The sequence below is a fragment of the Protobothrops mucrosquamatus genome, unplaced genomic scaffold (assembly GCF_001527695.2).
Source record: "Protobothrops mucrosquamatus isolate PMUCROS unplaced genomic scaffold, P.Mucros_1.0 scaffold3630, whole genome shotgun sequence".
Classification (NCBI taxonomy): domain Eukaryota; kingdom Metazoa; phylum Chordata; class Lepidosauria; order Squamata; family Viperidae; genus Protobothrops; species Protobothrops mucrosquamatus.
Genome location: NW_015389592.1, coordinates 21,123 through 37,962, shown reverse-complemented (window position 1 = coordinate 37,962; position 16,840 = coordinate 21,123). Strand labels below are relative to the sequence as shown.

The window sequence follows — 16,840 nt, the reverse complement described above, 5'->3', positions numbered from 1 at the left end:
ACACACCATTGAAAAAGAATAAAATAGCTGGAGGCTATGTGGAAGAAGGCAACCCAAATGACTTGGGGGCTTCCAAGGGCAGGTTGAGACACATGGACCTCTGTAGCTTAGGAAAATGGCAGCTGAGGGTTAAGGTTTTTAACATTTAACCACAAATCCTAACACATAACAGTAAAATTTCATTCCACAAGGCCTTGTCTGGTATCCCCATCCAACATAGCTACATTTTTTCTTTCTTAAAGCACAATTAAGGCTCAGTATTTTTCATTGCTTGACAGTTCAAGAGGTGGATAAAACAGGAACTAAAGAACATCACTGCAGATATTTTGAGAATGTATTTTTGGCACGTGACCGTAACAAAATAGAACGTAATATTGCCATTTGTTAGACAATAGGACAAGCTTAATTCTAGTTTTTCCTTCAGCATTTGTATTTTCAGCCTCTTAACAGTTCTTAAAATAGATTTGATAGACATAGTCACTAGTATTTATCTTGTTTTTAATTTGTACATACATACAGGCATATAAAGCTGAGTGTATCGGCAGCCTAGGATGGTCATTTACATCAGTCAGAGTGCCAAATGCACTACAAAATGTTGAACGTTATCGGATATTCAATCCTAAACTGAAGGTTTGAAGTACGACGTATTTTATGGTGTTGTCCTGGGCTCAGATAATCTGGAGTGGATTGACTGGGCTCAGTGGCTTATTAATGTGCTCCCTTTGTCAGTGAGGTCCAGGGTTAGCGCTCAGTCCTTCCACAAGTAACGGATTTTACCAGACAGACCCATTGCTAATCCAAAAGTACAAAGCTTTCAAAATCTTTGGGAATAAACCAGATGCAAATACAATGTAAGTTTCCCGGGAGCTCACGGCGTTGGGCTAGGTCAGCTGTGTGCGAAAGTGGCTTGTTATTGTGGTTGGCCTTAAACACAGCTAATAGATCCCAAGTTCCTTCCTCCATGTTTTTATTTGGTCCCCGTGCGAAGCAAAAGGGCCATATAAATGACTGGTTTTATTTTGACTCTCCCACATTCGGGCATAAGCTGCTGCTTATCTTAAGAGGGCATATGTCTCATTTGTTCCAAAGAGGTGGCCTGCAAAGCATGACTTGAGCTTTTTTTTTTTTTTTTTTAAAGAAATGATGCTTATTATAATAAATGCCATGTTGGTAGGAGACTCCACTTGAAATGGGATCCAGTCTTGTGAGATCCCAGAAAGGGAAATGTCCTAGGTCTGGGGAAGTCAGGAAAGGAGGAGCTTTTTGACACAAACCTTGGTGATGGGATGAATTGATAATAATTGATAATAGTCACGATGGGATATGGAAGCTAGTGTTTCCTGGGGCTTCACAGAAATCAGTGGTCAAGGTAGGGTGCTCCTAATAGCCCCAAAGACACACATCCTCAATTTGTTCAAAATGCCCCATTTCCTCCACTTTCCCACTCATTCCTGTACCAAATACCTCCCTTCGACCAGTCCGCTCCCACAGAGAGGGCCTCCTTAGGGTACCGTCGGCCAGCCAATGCCGGCTGGCGACCCCCAGGGGGGAGCCTTCTCTGTGGCAGCTCCTGCCCTCTGGAATGACCTACACCCCCCCGACCTACGTACAACTACGGACCTGCACCTCTTCCGCCAAGCCTTGAAAACCCATCTATTCCATGCGGCCGGCCTGGCGTAGTTTTGATTGGGCTTTGCTGGGGGTTTTATATGGGGTATTTTAGAGCAGGCTTTTTATTCAATATTTATTGTGATTTTTATTATTGCCTGTTCACCGCCCTGAGTCCCGTAAGGGAGATAGGGCAGTATATAAATTTAAATAATAAATAATAAATAAATGAAGCCCCAACCAGAATGCATGCTGAAGACAGCAGTGCCTATTCTCCCTCCCCCTCCCTCTCTCTCTCTCTCCCCCTCCCTCTCTCCCTCCCCCTCTCTCTCTCTGGCAATTGCAGCATTTCTATTAATACATTGATTTCTTTCGAGCCTGCATAAAATTGCAGGTTAAGTATTTGGCAAGCCACAAGGGCTCTTTCCTGTACAGCAGAGGGCTCAGCTGTGATGTGCTTGGCAGGCTGAATTCCGCAGGGAATAGCACAGGCTGAAAGAATGGGTTTTTTCAAGAATGGGTGTCCTAGTCTGTCTTCCCACCTTGACAGAAGAAATGAGAGAGTTCCTGAATTTTGGAGAAACTGAGCATGAGTCACAGGGTGGCTTTGAAGATAATTGGTGGAGGGAGGTGAACAGATCTATCCATTTTATCTTCTTGGAACAGGTGGTTTGTATGTGTGTGTAACGCTTAAAATGAGCGATTATCCTAGTTCCTAGTTTAATCTTGACTCCGGCTGCTTGTTCTCTATAGGATTGGCTTCTGCATCAGAATTCTTCCGCACACCTTGAAAGCTGCCGCCAGCTACGCCAACAGTAAGAGTTTTTATTTGATTTCTCTTAAATTCTGGAGGCCACGGGTCCCTGTCTTTTTTAATACAAACACCTCAGTTAACAGTTGAATTAAGCAAACCGTAGCTCATAGAGAGAAACTTTTACATCATTGCTCCTGCTGTATTTTTGAATGAAATCCTTTGGAACGTTTGCAGCATGATCCCTCTGAAAGGGATTGCTCCATTCTTTGGGCAGTTGTTTCGTGTGATTAATGGGACATTAAGAGACCAAGCAAGGAAGAGGATTGTCCATAGTCCCTCTGGGATAATTCGTGGTCATAGGAAGATGGGAGAAATCAAGAGTGGGATCCTTTCCACATAAGTGTAGCCAATATATGTAAACCAGCCAGTGGTTCACGGACAGGCCAGTTGCTTATGTCAGTAGGAAACTATTGTGAAGTTAAATGGTGTAGGGTTTCCTGCCTGCGCAGGGGGTTGGACTAGAAGACCTCCAAGGTCCCTTCCAACTCTTGTTATTCAGACCTTGCAAAATGTGGATCTGTGGGTTTTGCCAAAACACTGACCTGTAGCTGTAGGACCAGTAGGAAAGAATGAGAGTTGAAATTCTCAGCCTAACATTGAAAAGTTGTGTAGGATCTGGGCAAATTATTTGGAACAGCAGTTCCAGCTTTTTAAAGCTCAGCAGGCATGCAGTGAGAACGCTGTAGGAAACACAGCTAGGCAGACAGTGAAAATGGGGACGGTACATGAGGGGCCAATTTGGCAATCCATTTTAAGGGGAAAATATATATATGTATATATAAAAGCTTGTTTCTCGCATTAATAGTTCTATTTTTGAAATAGATACCCTGACTGGAATCCAGAATCCCATTCATCATCAAAAAGGTAGCTTCAATTACGTTTTCTTGGGATGTGATGGTTCTCCTTTATTGCTTATTCCCAAAGACGTTTTACTGAATTAACGGCATATTAATGAAAAGAACTACACAAAAATAATAAATCATAGTGGTTGCATGGCAGTTGTTACTGGAAAAGGTTGCAAAATTTAATTATCAAACAACACTAAAATATCGGTTTTAATTTGGTTTTATTCGGTGGGGTGTGTGGGTCTGTTTTTTGTTTTTTAATAATGTTGTGAGCCGCCCTGAGTCCTTCGGGAGAAGGGCGGGATATAAATTGAAATAATAAAATAAATAAATAAAAATAAAAGCGCCCCTCCTTTCCCACTGGCGCTGTCGGGTCCTCTTTCCTGCCCCGGTTAGGACCTCTCCAGGCAGCCTCTGCGGGCCAGACAGGGACCTCCTTTTGCAAAAGAAAGAGCTGGCTAGGAACTGGCTTTCCTGAGGGCCCAACTGAGGCCTTTTCCCACCAGACCTACCTTGAAAAAGGGAAGTCCTGGTTAGCAGGATCAAGACCAGTTGGCTGGGGGGCGAGAGAGGTCTTGGCGGCACCGGCACAAAAGAAGGCAGCATGAAGCAGGCCCGCCAGGTGGTACAGTTGTGGCCTGCAGGACAGCGGGCTATGTGGGGGGTGATGCTGGTGGCAGTGGGTAGGTGGGTGACTAAAAGGTGGCTGTAAATGCAGTTGGGGGGGGGGCTGAACTTTGTTCATAACCAACATGGGCTCTGCAACAGCCAGAACGTTGAGCTGTTGGTCATAAGCCCCTTGATTAGGGAACTGGAGACTAAAACATACGAAGAAGGGTTTCAAAAACCGGGTTTGTCTTGTCTAATGTAAAGAATGACCAGGGGTGACATGATAGCAGTGTTCCAATATTTGAGGGGCTGCCCCAAAGAAGAGGGGGGGGGGTCCACCTCTTCTCCAAAGCAGCTGAAGGCAGGACAAGAAATAGCAGATGGAAACTAACCAAAGAGAGAAACAACCTAGAACAGACATGTCAAACACAAGGCCCAGGGGCCGGATGCGGCCCGCGAAGCCATCCTGGAAACAGTGAGGGAACGGCCCCCGCTGCCTTGGCCCTGGCCCAGGTCGGCCGGAGGGAGCCAGTGTACAATTTTGTGGTGGCCATCTATGCTGAAACACATTCAGTCTTAGCTCCACAAGGCCGTCTGGAAACAGTGAGGAACCAGCCCCTGCCACGTCGCCCCCGCCCCCTGGGTGCATGCTGGGGAGGGGTCACCCTTTGTGAGGAATGAAGAAATGGACCATGCTTTGGCGCTTGCCCCGGTCCCACCCCCTTCTGCCAGAGACCCTCAGATCTGTCCCACTCCTGCCCAGGCCCCCACAGGCACCCTTGACGCGAATGATGTAGAGCTGGCCATGCCCACCCAGTAGGCCACACCCACTCCATTCACACCCACCCAGTAGGCCACACCTACCCTGGCCACACACCCCCAGGGCAACCGCAATGCTGATGTGGCCCTCAATGAAATTGAGTTTGACACCCCTGACCTAGAACTAAGGAGAAACTTCCCGTCAGTGAGGACAATTAACCACTGGAACACCTTGCCACCAGAAGCTGTGGGTGCTTCAACGCTGGAGGCTTTTAAGAAGAGTCTGGAATGGGAATAGGATGTCCTGCCTGAGCAGGGGGCTGGACTAGAAGACCTCCAAGGTCCCTCTGTTTTGTTACTCAGCACCATCATAATTTCAAGGGGTCGTTGAACAAATAAGCGTTAAGTGAGGACTCGCTGCATGAGGGCCATTTCACATGACACCAAAGCCACCAGGTAATGCATACCATTCTTTGTCCCTAGACAAGAAGGCGACAGAAATGAAAACAGCGGGGTCAGGCGGCGTTCTGCCAGCATTAGCCCCAGGCGCTCGAGACGCTCCAGTTCTGGGCACGCCAGACGTCGAACGCGGTCCCGATCCAGGAGTCCCAGGCACAGGCCAGGCAGGCCAAGGAGTCGAAGTCCACGACCCCCCAATTTCAGACAAAGGTCAAGGTCTCCATGGCGGCCTTACAACCCCGCTCCGTCGTTTCAAAGGTCTACCAGCAGAGAGGGGGGGCCCAGACGCTATATTCGATCTCCAGGTAAGAGGGTTGTTGATAGAGGCTTGCCTTCCAGGCAGCCAGATGTATCCCATTTTAAACTGGACTAAAGACAGCACTCATTTGATGAAGAGAGAGAATATTTAGGTGCATTCACTGGAGTGGGAAGATGGCATTTAATTGCTCGCCGGCCTACTTACGCGATCATTTTCGTTGCAGACTTTTAGAGAATTCATTTAAAAAACAAAAACAACCCACTTTGTATACTAAAAACAGAGAAAGCGGGAGTAGGCACACAACAACTTGGGACCCCTCCAATTTTACTCCACAGTTTGGGTATGAGCCGAAACGGAGTTACTTTTGCCTGATACACCTCTTCGTTGGCTTACTGCAGTAAGCTCTATGTGGGGTCCTCGGTTGCTTTCTTGCAGACGTTTCGTGACCCAACTAGGGAGCCTCATCAGTGCATTGGTCGTCTGTAGCTTCATCATTCATCAGTGGCACTGACGACATTACCTGGTGGGGTCATGAATCGTCTGCAAGAAAACAGCTCAGCTCAGAGAGCACCAAGGACCTCACATTTCAGTGCCGAGCTACAAATACTCTCCACGATCGGTTTAAGCCAGGGGTAGGCAACCTTGGCTCTTTTATGACTGGTGGACTTCAACTCCCAGAATTCCTGAGCCAGCCATGCTGAGGGGAAAGGGAGAGGTTTCCAAGCTGAGCCATGCTGGCTCAGGAATTCTGGGAGTTGAAGTCCACGAGTCATAAAAGAGCCACGGTTGCCTATCTCTGCCCTAGCCCTAGGCCACTTTATGACTCATGGACTTCAACTCCCAGAATTCCTGAGCCAGCATGGGGGAACTATGGCCCCTTCATGACTCATGGACTTCAACTCCCAGAATTCCTGAGCCAGCATGGGGGAACTATGGCCCCTTCATGACTCATGGACTTCAACTCCCAGAATTCCTGAGCCAGCATGGNCCTCTCCCTTTCCCCTCAGCATGGCTGGCTCAGGAATTCTGGGAGTTGAAGTCCACCAGTCATAAAAGAGCCAAGGTGGCCCACCCCTGGTATAGAGTCATGAAGGGGCCATAGTTCCCCCATGCTGGCTGAGGAATTCTGGGAGTTGAAGTCCAGGAGTCATGAAGGGGCCCAGGTTGCCCACCCCTGGTGTAAGCTGTGCACGGAGCTTCTCTTGAAGATCGTCTGGGAGCTACATGGAGTTCCCAAAGCAGGGGCATGGGCACAAGCTGGCTGGGGAATTCTGGGAAGTCCACTGGTCTTGAAGTTGCCCAGGTTGGACACCTCTGGTCTAACTTAATGTGTTGGAGTGTCTGTCGCCTCTTATATCCTCCTTTCCCACACACTTTTTCCAGATTGGGCATGTTCCAGACCCTTCCCAGTGACTCCTTGTCAAGAGAGTAGGGATTTGCAAGTTCCTCCCCATCTTCGATGCAGTTTATGTTATGTTCATTCCAAAAATGTTTTTTTTCCCCTCAGTGTTTAAGATCATGGTTTATTTTCATGCTATTTCATTGTATGTGTTGGTAAAAATGTTGGAGACTTCTTGTTTTGTCTCAAAGGAGGTCTCCCAGTCTTTAAAATACACAAGGCCAAGGAATCAATTTAAAAGCCTCTTTCTTTCTTTCTTTCTTTCTTTCTTTCTTTCTTTCTTTCTTTCTTTCTTTCTTTCTTTCTCTTCCTCCCTACCTTACTTTCTGCTCTCCTTCCTTCCTTCCCTCCCCTCCCCTCCTTTTTCCTTCTTTCCTCCCCCTCCTTCATTCCTTCCTTTCCTCCTTTCTTTTTTCCTTCCTTCTCTTTCTTTCTTTCTTTCTTTCTTTCTTTCTTTCTCTCCCTCTCCCTCTCCCTCTCCCTTTCTCGCTTTCTTGCTTTCTTTCTCTCTCTCTCCCCTTCCTTCCCTCCCTCCCCTCCCTTTTTTCCTTTCATCTTTCCTTCCCCTCCTTCATTCCTTTCTTTCTTTCTTTCTTTCTTTCTTTCTTTCTTTCTTTCTTTCTTTCTTTCTTTCTTTCTTTCTTTCTTTCTTTCTTTCTTTCTTCCCTTCCTTCCTTCCTTCCTTCCTTCCTTCCTTCCTTCCCCAGATAAGGCCTTGGAAGCGGTGATGAAATGCTTGGGACCTCGCATCGTTGAACATATCCACAAACAAGCCTTCGGCCAGGGCTTTTCGGGAGGGAAAAAAACATCGCCTGACTTTGAGGAGGGGAAGACAGGAAATCCCGCCGTTCCCGCAAAACCGCACAAGAAAGAAGGACACTCCCGGCACGGCTCCTCCGAAGCGAAAACGAAGGTCGCGGAGGCTGCTGAGGGCCCCAAGAAAGAAGAAACCGCCGCGGAGGGAAAACCGAAGAAGCCGCCTTCCGAAGTGCCAGTGAAAGAAGCAGATGCTCTTAATAAGGCAGGTTGTCCGCATTTGCTCCCGCTGTTCGGTCTTCGTAGGATAGTCCCGTCCCCGTGCCATCCGTGTCGGTGGCACCTTTCAAGGCGCTCCCGGGATGAAAGGATTAGCCAGTGGCTTCACCGTTGCCCGGAGGGACACCCGCGGGATGTCCGTGCATGCCCCCGTCAAGGAGCTGGAGCGAATGACGGGAGCTCACGCCCCCACGCAGCAGCAACTCGGGTCTCAAACATGGTCTTCCTAGCCTCCAACCACGTGAGCTGCTGCCACGCTCCTATCGTGGGACATTGATTGTGTGGCTGTGGTGCTTTTCCTTTGCAGGAGCGCCTAAACAGAGTCAGACTTCCATAACCAGAGCCACTGGGCGAGGGGCCACTCTTGATTAATGTCAAGTTAAAGCAGGGCTCTTCAAACTTGGCCCTTTGATGACTTTTGTGGACTTCAACGCCCAGAATTCCTCAGCCAGGCACGCGTGCCTGGCTGAGGAATTCTGGGCATTGAAGTCCACCAGTCATCAAAGGGCCAAGTTGGAAGACCCCTGAGTTAAAGTAATGACATAACTTTGTGCTTTTGCCAAGCGTGGTTAGACACACAACTAATTTATTTATTTATAAAATTTATTGGCTGCCCGTGTTACCACAGGGTTACTCTGGGTGAAGAGGGAAATTATTATAGATAATAATAATTTATTATTATATGGAACTTCAATTGCTAAGCAATGACAAATTGCTTATGTGTTTCACCACACTTGGCCAAATAAATAAAGTGTGAAGGATGCCCTACTCGGTCCAAAATCTTAAGTAGGGCCAGATCAAATTAGATTAGGTTTGACTGACTTTAAATGGAAAGAAAAATAAAATCTATATTGCCAAAGGGATGGCTTACCGTACGGGAACATATATGTTCAGATAGTCCTTGATTCACAGCCACTCATTTAATGACCACCCAAAGCTAGAACGGCGCTGGAAAAAAACGACCGATGGTCAGTCCTCACCTTTACAACGGTTGCAGGCGTCCCTGCAGTCATGTGGTCAGAATTTGGGTGCTTCGCCACCCGCATATATATTTACAGTGGCTGCAGTCTCCCAGGGTCACGTGACCCCCACTTGCAACCTTCCCAGGGGCTTCCAACAAGCAAAGTGAAGCCTGAGTCACTTAACAACAGTGTGATTCTCTGAATGACCACAGTAAAAAAAAAAAAAGAATAAAATCTTTTTTATTGTGATCATAAGTGGAGGGCTACCTGTATGATTTCCCTCTTTTACTGCATTAGAAATTGCACTTTGATGACAGCTCTCGGAGGGAATAGAATGTGGGTTCATTGTTCACCGCTCTGGGCCAAAGGACCTAATCCATTAAGTGGCTGGATTCAGTTTGGACTCGGGCCGATTCAGTATGTAGGAGGCATCGCTTCATCTTGACAAACCTGTTACTGCCCTCTAAAAGTTACTGTAGATTGTATGAAGTCTTTATGGCAGAGGGCTTCAAAGTTGGCCCTTTTATGACTTGTGGACTTCAACGTGCCTGGCTGAGGAATTCTGGGCGTTAAAGTCCAGAAGTCATAAAAGGGCCAACTTTGAAGCCCTCTGCTTTACGGGAATGTAAATTTATCATTATTGTCTGAGGTTCTTTCAGTAGATTTTTAGAGGATGTGCTTTGTAGATTTTAATCATTGTTGTCCTGCTACTGGGTTCTTTTAAGTTAGCTGTAATCTATAAATCAGCTATATTGTGTTTCACGGTATTTGTATATGAGAGATTAAATGTGAGAAATCATGTAAATTTACTTCAAAAAAATTATTTGCAGTTTTGGAGTAAACCCAGGAGTCTGGGGACTATTCTTCAAATATCTGAATTGCCAGAAGATGGTTTTACAGATCAGGACATTAAGAAAATAGTTCAGCCTTTCGGAAAAGTGAGTGACATCCTAGTCAACCGTTGTAAGCATGAGGTAAGCAACTTCTTAAATTTCTAATGTGTTTAATTTGCTGAAATGCGCGCTTTTTTGCCTTTTTTTTTTTTGCAAAGACACATTTGGGTGGCTTTGTTTGAATGGTTGTATTACCACAGGAAAATTCAAGGTTAAGTTTCTGTTTGTTGCCAGTAGACTGTTCGCTTTCAGGATAAGCAGTGTTATGCAAAATACAAAAAGAGGTAAGAAATAACCAAAACAATTGAAGATAACGGAAGCAAGAATGGTCCTTGCGCTGACGACGTGACCTAGTTGGGTAACTGAAATATCTGCAAGAAAACAGCCAAGCACAGACAGCAGCAAGGACACCATGGTTGTTATTATTTTAGCTGTTTCTTGTTACAGTTTTAATATCTTAGATACTGGTTTTATATTTTCTTTTTTTTTCTTGATCAATAATTCTCACTTTGACTGGTCTTTAATGTTTGTATGCTGCATTTTAATTATTGCTAGTTCTCTCTGTCCTTTGAATCGAAAGCTAGTACGTAACTGAAATAAAATACAGGCAGGATCTTAAATTAAAAAAAACCTTTGTTTTCTTAGGCTTATCTTGAAATGAACTACAAGGAAGCAGTCATAGCAGCTGTCAAATTCAACGAAACGTCTCCCGTCCTTATTAATGGCAAGCACGTGAAGATAAGTGTTGCAGAAAAACCCAAAGTGGCTTCTACTCAGGTAAGCAGAGAGAGAGAGATCTGTTGTGGCAAGAGAAGTTGTAAAATGGGGTGGGGGGACTCACCTGTCTTGCTTAACAATAGAAATGTTGGGCTCAGTTGGGTTTGTAAGCCGAGGACTGTGTGTATAGAGCAGGGGTGGGCAAACCTTTACAACCTGTGGACTTCCAACTCCCAGAATTCCTGAGCCAGCGTGAAAGTCCACAGGTTGTAAAGGGGCCACCGTTGCCTACACCTGGTGTAGAGAGAGATACTTTGGTTTAGCTGTCAAAAACCCAAGAGTTGGTTTTTGAATAGGTGAGATACTTTGTGTGTGTGTGTGTTTGGCAAAAATCAAGGGACACCTTCTCAAAACACTACTTTATTAAATACAAAACAAGGAGCCACATTTTTTTGCAGAGCCTAAACGTCCCTTTTAATTTTCAGAGCAAAGGAAACGAGAAGAAAGTCGCGCAGAATGTCAAGGATCCTGCCCTGAATAATAAGTAAGACAATGAGCTACTCCGGACTCCCAAATGCTCCCGGGCGACTTGTGGACGGATGGGCTCCATCCCGGAGGGTGGATGGAAATGAATCCCAACTGTTATTTTCTTCTTTTTAGGAAAGAGCCGGTTGCATCTACGGTAAAGATGAAGAGTAAAGACACCCTAGTCTCTGCCGCCTGTGAGTTTTTTCATTTTTTAAGCTATTCTCTTCTATGTGCCTGTGTGTTTTCCTGAATCTTCAACCCCAAGTATCGTGATATTTTCTTAAACCCCAACCAGGCAGTTTGGTGACGAGGGGCTGCTTGGAAAGGGGCTGAAACAAAAGGGGGGCTGCGCAGAGATCGTTAGGAACCGAGATGTGTTTGGATATTAGGAGCTTGGCATGATAAGTTGGGCTGTTGATTTGATCTCCGAGCTTGGCGATGTGGCTTCATTTGGGGGAGCAACCTCTTCACTGAAGAGGGGACACACACACACACACACACACACACACACACACATTGGAATGGAGCTGAAATGTTTGCAGCCACATCGCCAAGCTCGGAGATCAGACCAGCAGCCCAGTTGTTAGGAACTGTCCCTGGGGAGAGCGATCCTGCAGAGTGGTGATTCATACAATTAGTGCTAGAGGATAAGACTTTTGGGATCAATACAAAGTGGCCAACGATTGCAGAAGGGGTTCATTTTGCTGATGTTTGATTATTTGTAGTTGGTAATAAAATCATAGATTGATAAGACTGGGAGGGACCTTGGAGGTCTTCTAGTCCAGTGGTTCTTAACCTGGGCGATATCGCCCCCCAGGGAACGATTTCGTTTTTCAGGGGGGCGAAGGAACGAAAAGGGGGCAATATGGGGGCAATATGGGGGCGATGGAGCGAGAAGTTTTGGGGACACTTTTGAGACTTTTTCGTACAGTGAATCGCTGTATATCTGTCGTACAAAAACATCAGATCACTTGCTATTAGCGGATTGAATTGTGTTTTCAAATGTTCCTCCAGCTAGCTTCAGTACAGAAAGCCGTACATATGTGAAGATGCATCGCTTATCTTCATGCGCATTGCGCAGCAGCCTCTACCCCATACAGTGGCTCGCCATTAGCCAGAATATGGGAAAAAGACTGGAAATAAATTATTTGCATCGATATGTCCTGATGACAATTTTAAAGAAAACAAAAAAAGGGTTTGCATAAATTGAAGAATTATTTCCTATGTTGTGATTGAGAGGTTATGTTGGGGGAGGGGGGTGATGACAACTTCCTCATTGGCTCAAGGGGCGATTCGTTCAAAAAGGTTAAAAACCACTGTTCTAGTCCAACTTCCAGCCCAAGGGAGGAGATCCTAGACCAGGGGCAGGCAACCTTGGCTCTTTTATGACTGGTGGACTTCAACTCCCAGAATTCCTGAGCCAGCCATGCTCAGGGAAAAGGGAGAGGTTTCCAAGCTGAGCCATGCTGGCTCAGGAATTCTGGGAGTTGAAGTCCACGAGTCATAAAAGAGCCAAGGTTGCCTACCCCTGCCCTATACCATTCTGGACAAATGGCTGTCCAGTCTCTTCTCTAAAATCTTCAGCGATGGAGCACCCACAACTCCAGGAGGCAAGCTGCTTCACTGATTAATCGTTCTCATTGTCAGGAAATTCCTCCTTACTACTTCCAGCTTGCATCTCCCTCTGACTGGCATGTTAACGTTTTTAGGGTGGATATTTTCATCTTTAATCTGCCCAGGCATCCCATCGGTAGATTTCATGCAATCTTTCTTCAAACATGGCAACTTGGTAAGCCGCCTGGACTTTCAGTTCCCAGAATCCTCCAGCCTACGCATCTTAAAAAGTTGCCGTGTTTGAAAAACAACGATTGCGTGGCGTGTTCCCAGGAATCTGTGTCACCCTAACAGCCGGTGCTTTTATCTGACCACAGCAAAAACCGATACGAAGAAACCTGGGAAAGTTGTAAAGAGCGGGGAGCCCAAGGCCGCCGTGAAACCCAAGAAAACGACAGAGGCCAAGAAACCCACCGCAGCAGCCGTAAAACAAAACAACACCACAGAGGCCGCACCCTCGGAAGAGGGGAAAATCCCCCCCAAGGCGAAAAAGGTGGCGGAGCCGGCCAAACCGGTCGACCCCAAGGCCAAAGAGCCTCTGAAGACCAAGAAGCTCGCAGACCCCAAGGACAAAGAAGGGGGCCCGAAGAGCAAGGACAAAGAAGGGGGCCCGAAGGGCAAGGACAAAGAAGGGGGGCCAAAGAGCAAGGACAAAGAGGGGGGGCCAAAGAGCAAGGACAAAGAGGGGGGGCCAAAGAGCAAGGACAAAGAGGGGGGGCTGAAGGGCAAGAAAACGGGAGAATCCAAAGCGAAAGAACCCGTCAAGGCCAAGAAGGGCACGGATCCCAAGGCCAAGGAATCCCTGAAGGCCAAGAAGGTGCTAGAAAACAAGAAGGCCAGCGAGCCCCCCAAGGCCAAGAAGGCTGCAGAGCCCAAGAAAGGGGGGGACTCAAAGGACGCCAAAGAACCAGTGAAGGTGAAGAAAGTAGCAGAGTCCAAGGAGTCTCCGAAGGAGCCGAACGCTGGCGAGAGCAGCCAAGCCGCCGGAGAATCTCAGGCCAAGGAGCCCAGCAAGCCAGCGGAAGCCCCAGGTATCCTTTCCTCCACTGTGGGCAGATGCCAGCTGCAACTTCCCAGTTCTCTTAGGGTGCTTCCCAGCTGGTCCCTAAGGTTGTCTCTGTAGCCCCCTCAAGGTGGGCACGACTGGGACCCCTCTCCCTTGACGGGAGGGGCAAGGTGGGCAGCAGTGGGCGCCAAGACGCCAGTCCCTGCGGGAAGAGATGCGGTTGGCAGGTGTGGGACACCGTTCCACGGGAACGGTGGATAGGGTGGTAGCGGGGTGTGTGGGCAGGCAAGTCATTTTCTGTGGGAGTGGGAGAGAGGGGCATCTGTGAACGTGGTTTTCTTCCTTGGCAATTTGGAAGGTGCGTGGACTTCCAGCTCCCAGACTTTCCTAGCCGGCAGTTGTGGGAATTGAAGTCCATCCATGTTAAAAGGGTGTGAAGGTGAACAAACACAAGTCTGTAGAGCTGCGTTTCTGAACATCGGGCACTTTTAAGATACGTGGACTTCAGCTCCCAGAATTCCCCAGCCAGCCATGCTGGCTGGGGAATTCTGGGAGTTGAAGTCCACACGCCTTCAAATTGCTACGGTTGAGCAAAACAACAACAACACAGCTATAGAATGGGCACAATATACAATATGAGTTCCTGCTCCCCCGAGGAATCTTGATAGCTCTCCCGAGTAACTCTTCAACCAGTAAGGATTGTTTAATTTTTTTTTTAAAAAAAAATTCTTTAAAAAAAATAAATTGCAGATAAGTCAGAAGCGGTGGAGAGTCCTGAAGTGGTGGAATCTGCCGTCAAGGTAACTTTCTCTCCTCCTTCTTCAGAGCGGTTGGAAAGTCCCACCGCTGGGTGGGTCCTCGGGGTGGGAAGCGGGAAACGGCAGGGGAATGTTAAACCTGCCCAATAAAGATTCCGATTCGCCGTTTCCGTTTCCCCAGGATGCAGAAGAGATGTGTGTCGTGATGATCTCCAGTTTCCCCGAGGCCGGGCTGAGTCTGGAGGAGATCCGAAACTTAACCAAGCCCTTTGGGAAAGTGAAAGATATTTTAATTGTGTCTTCGCATAAGAAGGTACTGAACAATCTGTTACAGGGTGTTAGAAGAGCCGGGGGGGGGGGGAAATATATTTGATTCGTTCGTTCATTCTTTATTAATTAATGATTGGGAATGATGCATTTTTCCACCCAGTGCCAACATTTGGAACTAAGAAATCATTTGGGTTCCGGTCATTGATAACAGTTTCTTACTGTTATTTTATTTTATTTTATTTAAAAAAGGCATACATAGAAATGAGTCGCAAATCTGCAGATTCCATGGTGAAGTTTTATACCTGCTTCCCAATGTGGGTGGAAAGGAACCAGCTTTGCATTTCTCTGGTCCCTGAGCTGAAGGATCTAAATGAGGTCAGTGAAATTTTATTTATTACATTTATTTGCCGGCCATCTTGCCCCAAGGCAACTGTTCTTAAACGTTTGTTAAAGAATAAATTTTTTAAAAAAGTGGCTAATAATTTACATCAGGGGTAGGCAACCTTGGCTCTTTTATGACTCGTGGACTTCAACTCCCAGAATTCCTGAGCCAGCAGGGCTGGCTCAGGAATTCTGGGAGTTGAAGTCCACGAGTCATAAAAGAGCCAAGGTTGCCTACCCCTGCTTTACATCAATAAAATTACTAGGTTGGGGAAGGCAGAACTAGAAGTTTCTTTGTTACCCAGCTCCCTCCCTGCTCCTAAATAGCTAGCTAGGCGTAGTGAATTGCAACAACTGAAGAGGACAGAATTGTTTGGTGGCTCCTGATCGTCCAGGAACACTTCTTGGCTTCTTTCGTCAATTGTACATTGTGGTTATACTCTTGGGGAGTAGACTATGTCACAGGAAAATGGGAAAGTGAGTGAGAGGGACTTACGACCTCGACTTACGACCGGTTTAGTCCTTGACTTACGACCGGTTTAGTCCTCGGCTTATGACCGGTTTAGTCCTCGATTTACGACCAGTTGGGGTCGCGGCATTAAAAAGGTTGAGAACCACTGTTCTACAGGGAGGGAGCCACCACGGACAAGGCCCTTCTTGGGGGACTTGGAACATCCCCTGCCTCCCCACTCTGGTGGGTCAGGTGGATGGAACTGGGAAAAGATGGTCCTTCAAAGAACCTAGTCCCAGGTCAAGTAGGGCTTTGAAGGTGACAGCCAGCACCCTGAATTGGACCCGGGAGTTGACAAATTAAGAAGATTGCCAGCAGAAGATGGGTGATTAAGGGAGACTTTGTAAATTGATAAACACCATTTTCTAATTGCCTAAATTTTCTTGGCCCTTTCTTTTTAGGAACTGATATTTACTGCGATGATTAAAGATGCCAATCCAGACGTAAGTAACCAGAATTGTCCCTTAATATGTTGTTACTCAGTCTGGGCCCTTGGGGTAGAGAAAGGGGTTACAAAAATAGCAAAACAGATTTTTTTTTGGGGGGGGGACTGTGAAATAGCCCGTCTCCTGTGAAGAATGGATGTGTCTGGAAAGCATTGATTAAAAACGTAATTGTCCAAGAACGCTGCATGTTGAGGATACAGGCAGCAGGAAACTAGCATCCCGATTTAAGGTGGACAGTGTAGTGTAGAGTGTCTTCGGCCTTAGTACCACTTCATAAGTAATTGTGTGATGACAACCAAGGTGTTCAAACCAGTCAGTCCAAGAGGAGATCAACCCCAACTGCTCTTGAGAAGGCCAGATCCTGAAGTTGAAACTCAAGTCCTTTGGCCACCTAATGAGAAGGAAGGACTCCCTGGAGAAGAGCCTGATGCTGGGAAAGATGGAGGGCAAGAGAAGAAGGGGGCGACAGAGAAGGAGGTGGCTGGATGGAGTCACTGAAGCAGTAGGCATGAGCTTCAATGGACTCCAGAAGATGGAAGAGGACAGGAAGGCCTGGAGGAACGTGGTCCATGGGGTTGCCATGGGTCAGACACGACTTCGCAACTAACAACAACAAAAAACCACAATAACGGCTTTAATCATGGAAAAGAGTTGGGAGAAGAGGCAGATTCCCCTTGAGCCCTGTGCTTCCAAGGAAGAAGGCGCAAAATAGGTTGGGCTTGTGGTTAAACTGAGGAGGAGTCTTCCAAAGGATCCGTTGACTCGAATTAAGGACCCCCGGCCCACTTTTGTGTGCTTGCCTTTCCTTTCCACCAGGTGAACACGGAGTCGCTCTACACCCAGTTTGTGCATCTGGGGAACCTGCCAGACGACGGCTACTCCGAGCTTGAAATCCTTTGCGTCGGCCTCCGCTTCGGACGAGTGGATCACTACATGGTGATCACTAATAAGAACAAGGTGATCTTTG

At 46.9% G+C, this 16,840-nt stretch overlaps 1 protein-coding gene across 1 annotated transcript in view; it reads left to right on the top strand.

Annotated features, from left to right (window-relative positions):
• The window catches only part of ZNF638 (zinc finger protein 638), a 37,849-nt gene that overhangs the window by 2,196 nt on the left and 18,813 nt on the right, over positions 1–16,840 (top strand). Inside the window, exons 3-16 of the mRNA XM_029286428.1 lie at positions 2,362–2,423; positions 3,245–3,286; positions 5,119–5,399; positions 7,860–7,995; positions 9,597–9,723; positions 10,288–10,419; positions 10,845–10,903; positions 11,020–11,081; positions 12,819–13,532; positions 14,258–14,307; positions 14,447–14,578; positions 14,785–14,910; positions 15,829–15,870; positions 16,690–16,830. Coding sequence (XP_029142261.1) covers positions 2,362–2,423; positions 3,245–3,286; positions 5,119–5,399; positions 7,860–7,995; positions 9,597–9,723; positions 10,288–10,419; positions 10,845–10,903; positions 11,020–11,081; positions 12,819–13,532; positions 14,258–14,307; positions 14,447–14,578; positions 14,785–14,910; positions 15,829–15,870; positions 16,690–16,830 — 2,106 coding nt within the window. The remainder of the gene's footprint in view (positions 1–2,361; positions 2,424–3,244; positions 3,287–5,118; positions 5,400–7,859; positions 7,996–9,596; positions 9,724–10,287; positions 10,420–10,844; positions 10,904–11,019; positions 11,082–12,818; positions 13,533–14,257; positions 14,308–14,446; positions 14,579–14,784; positions 14,911–15,828; positions 15,871–16,689; positions 16,831–16,840) is intronic.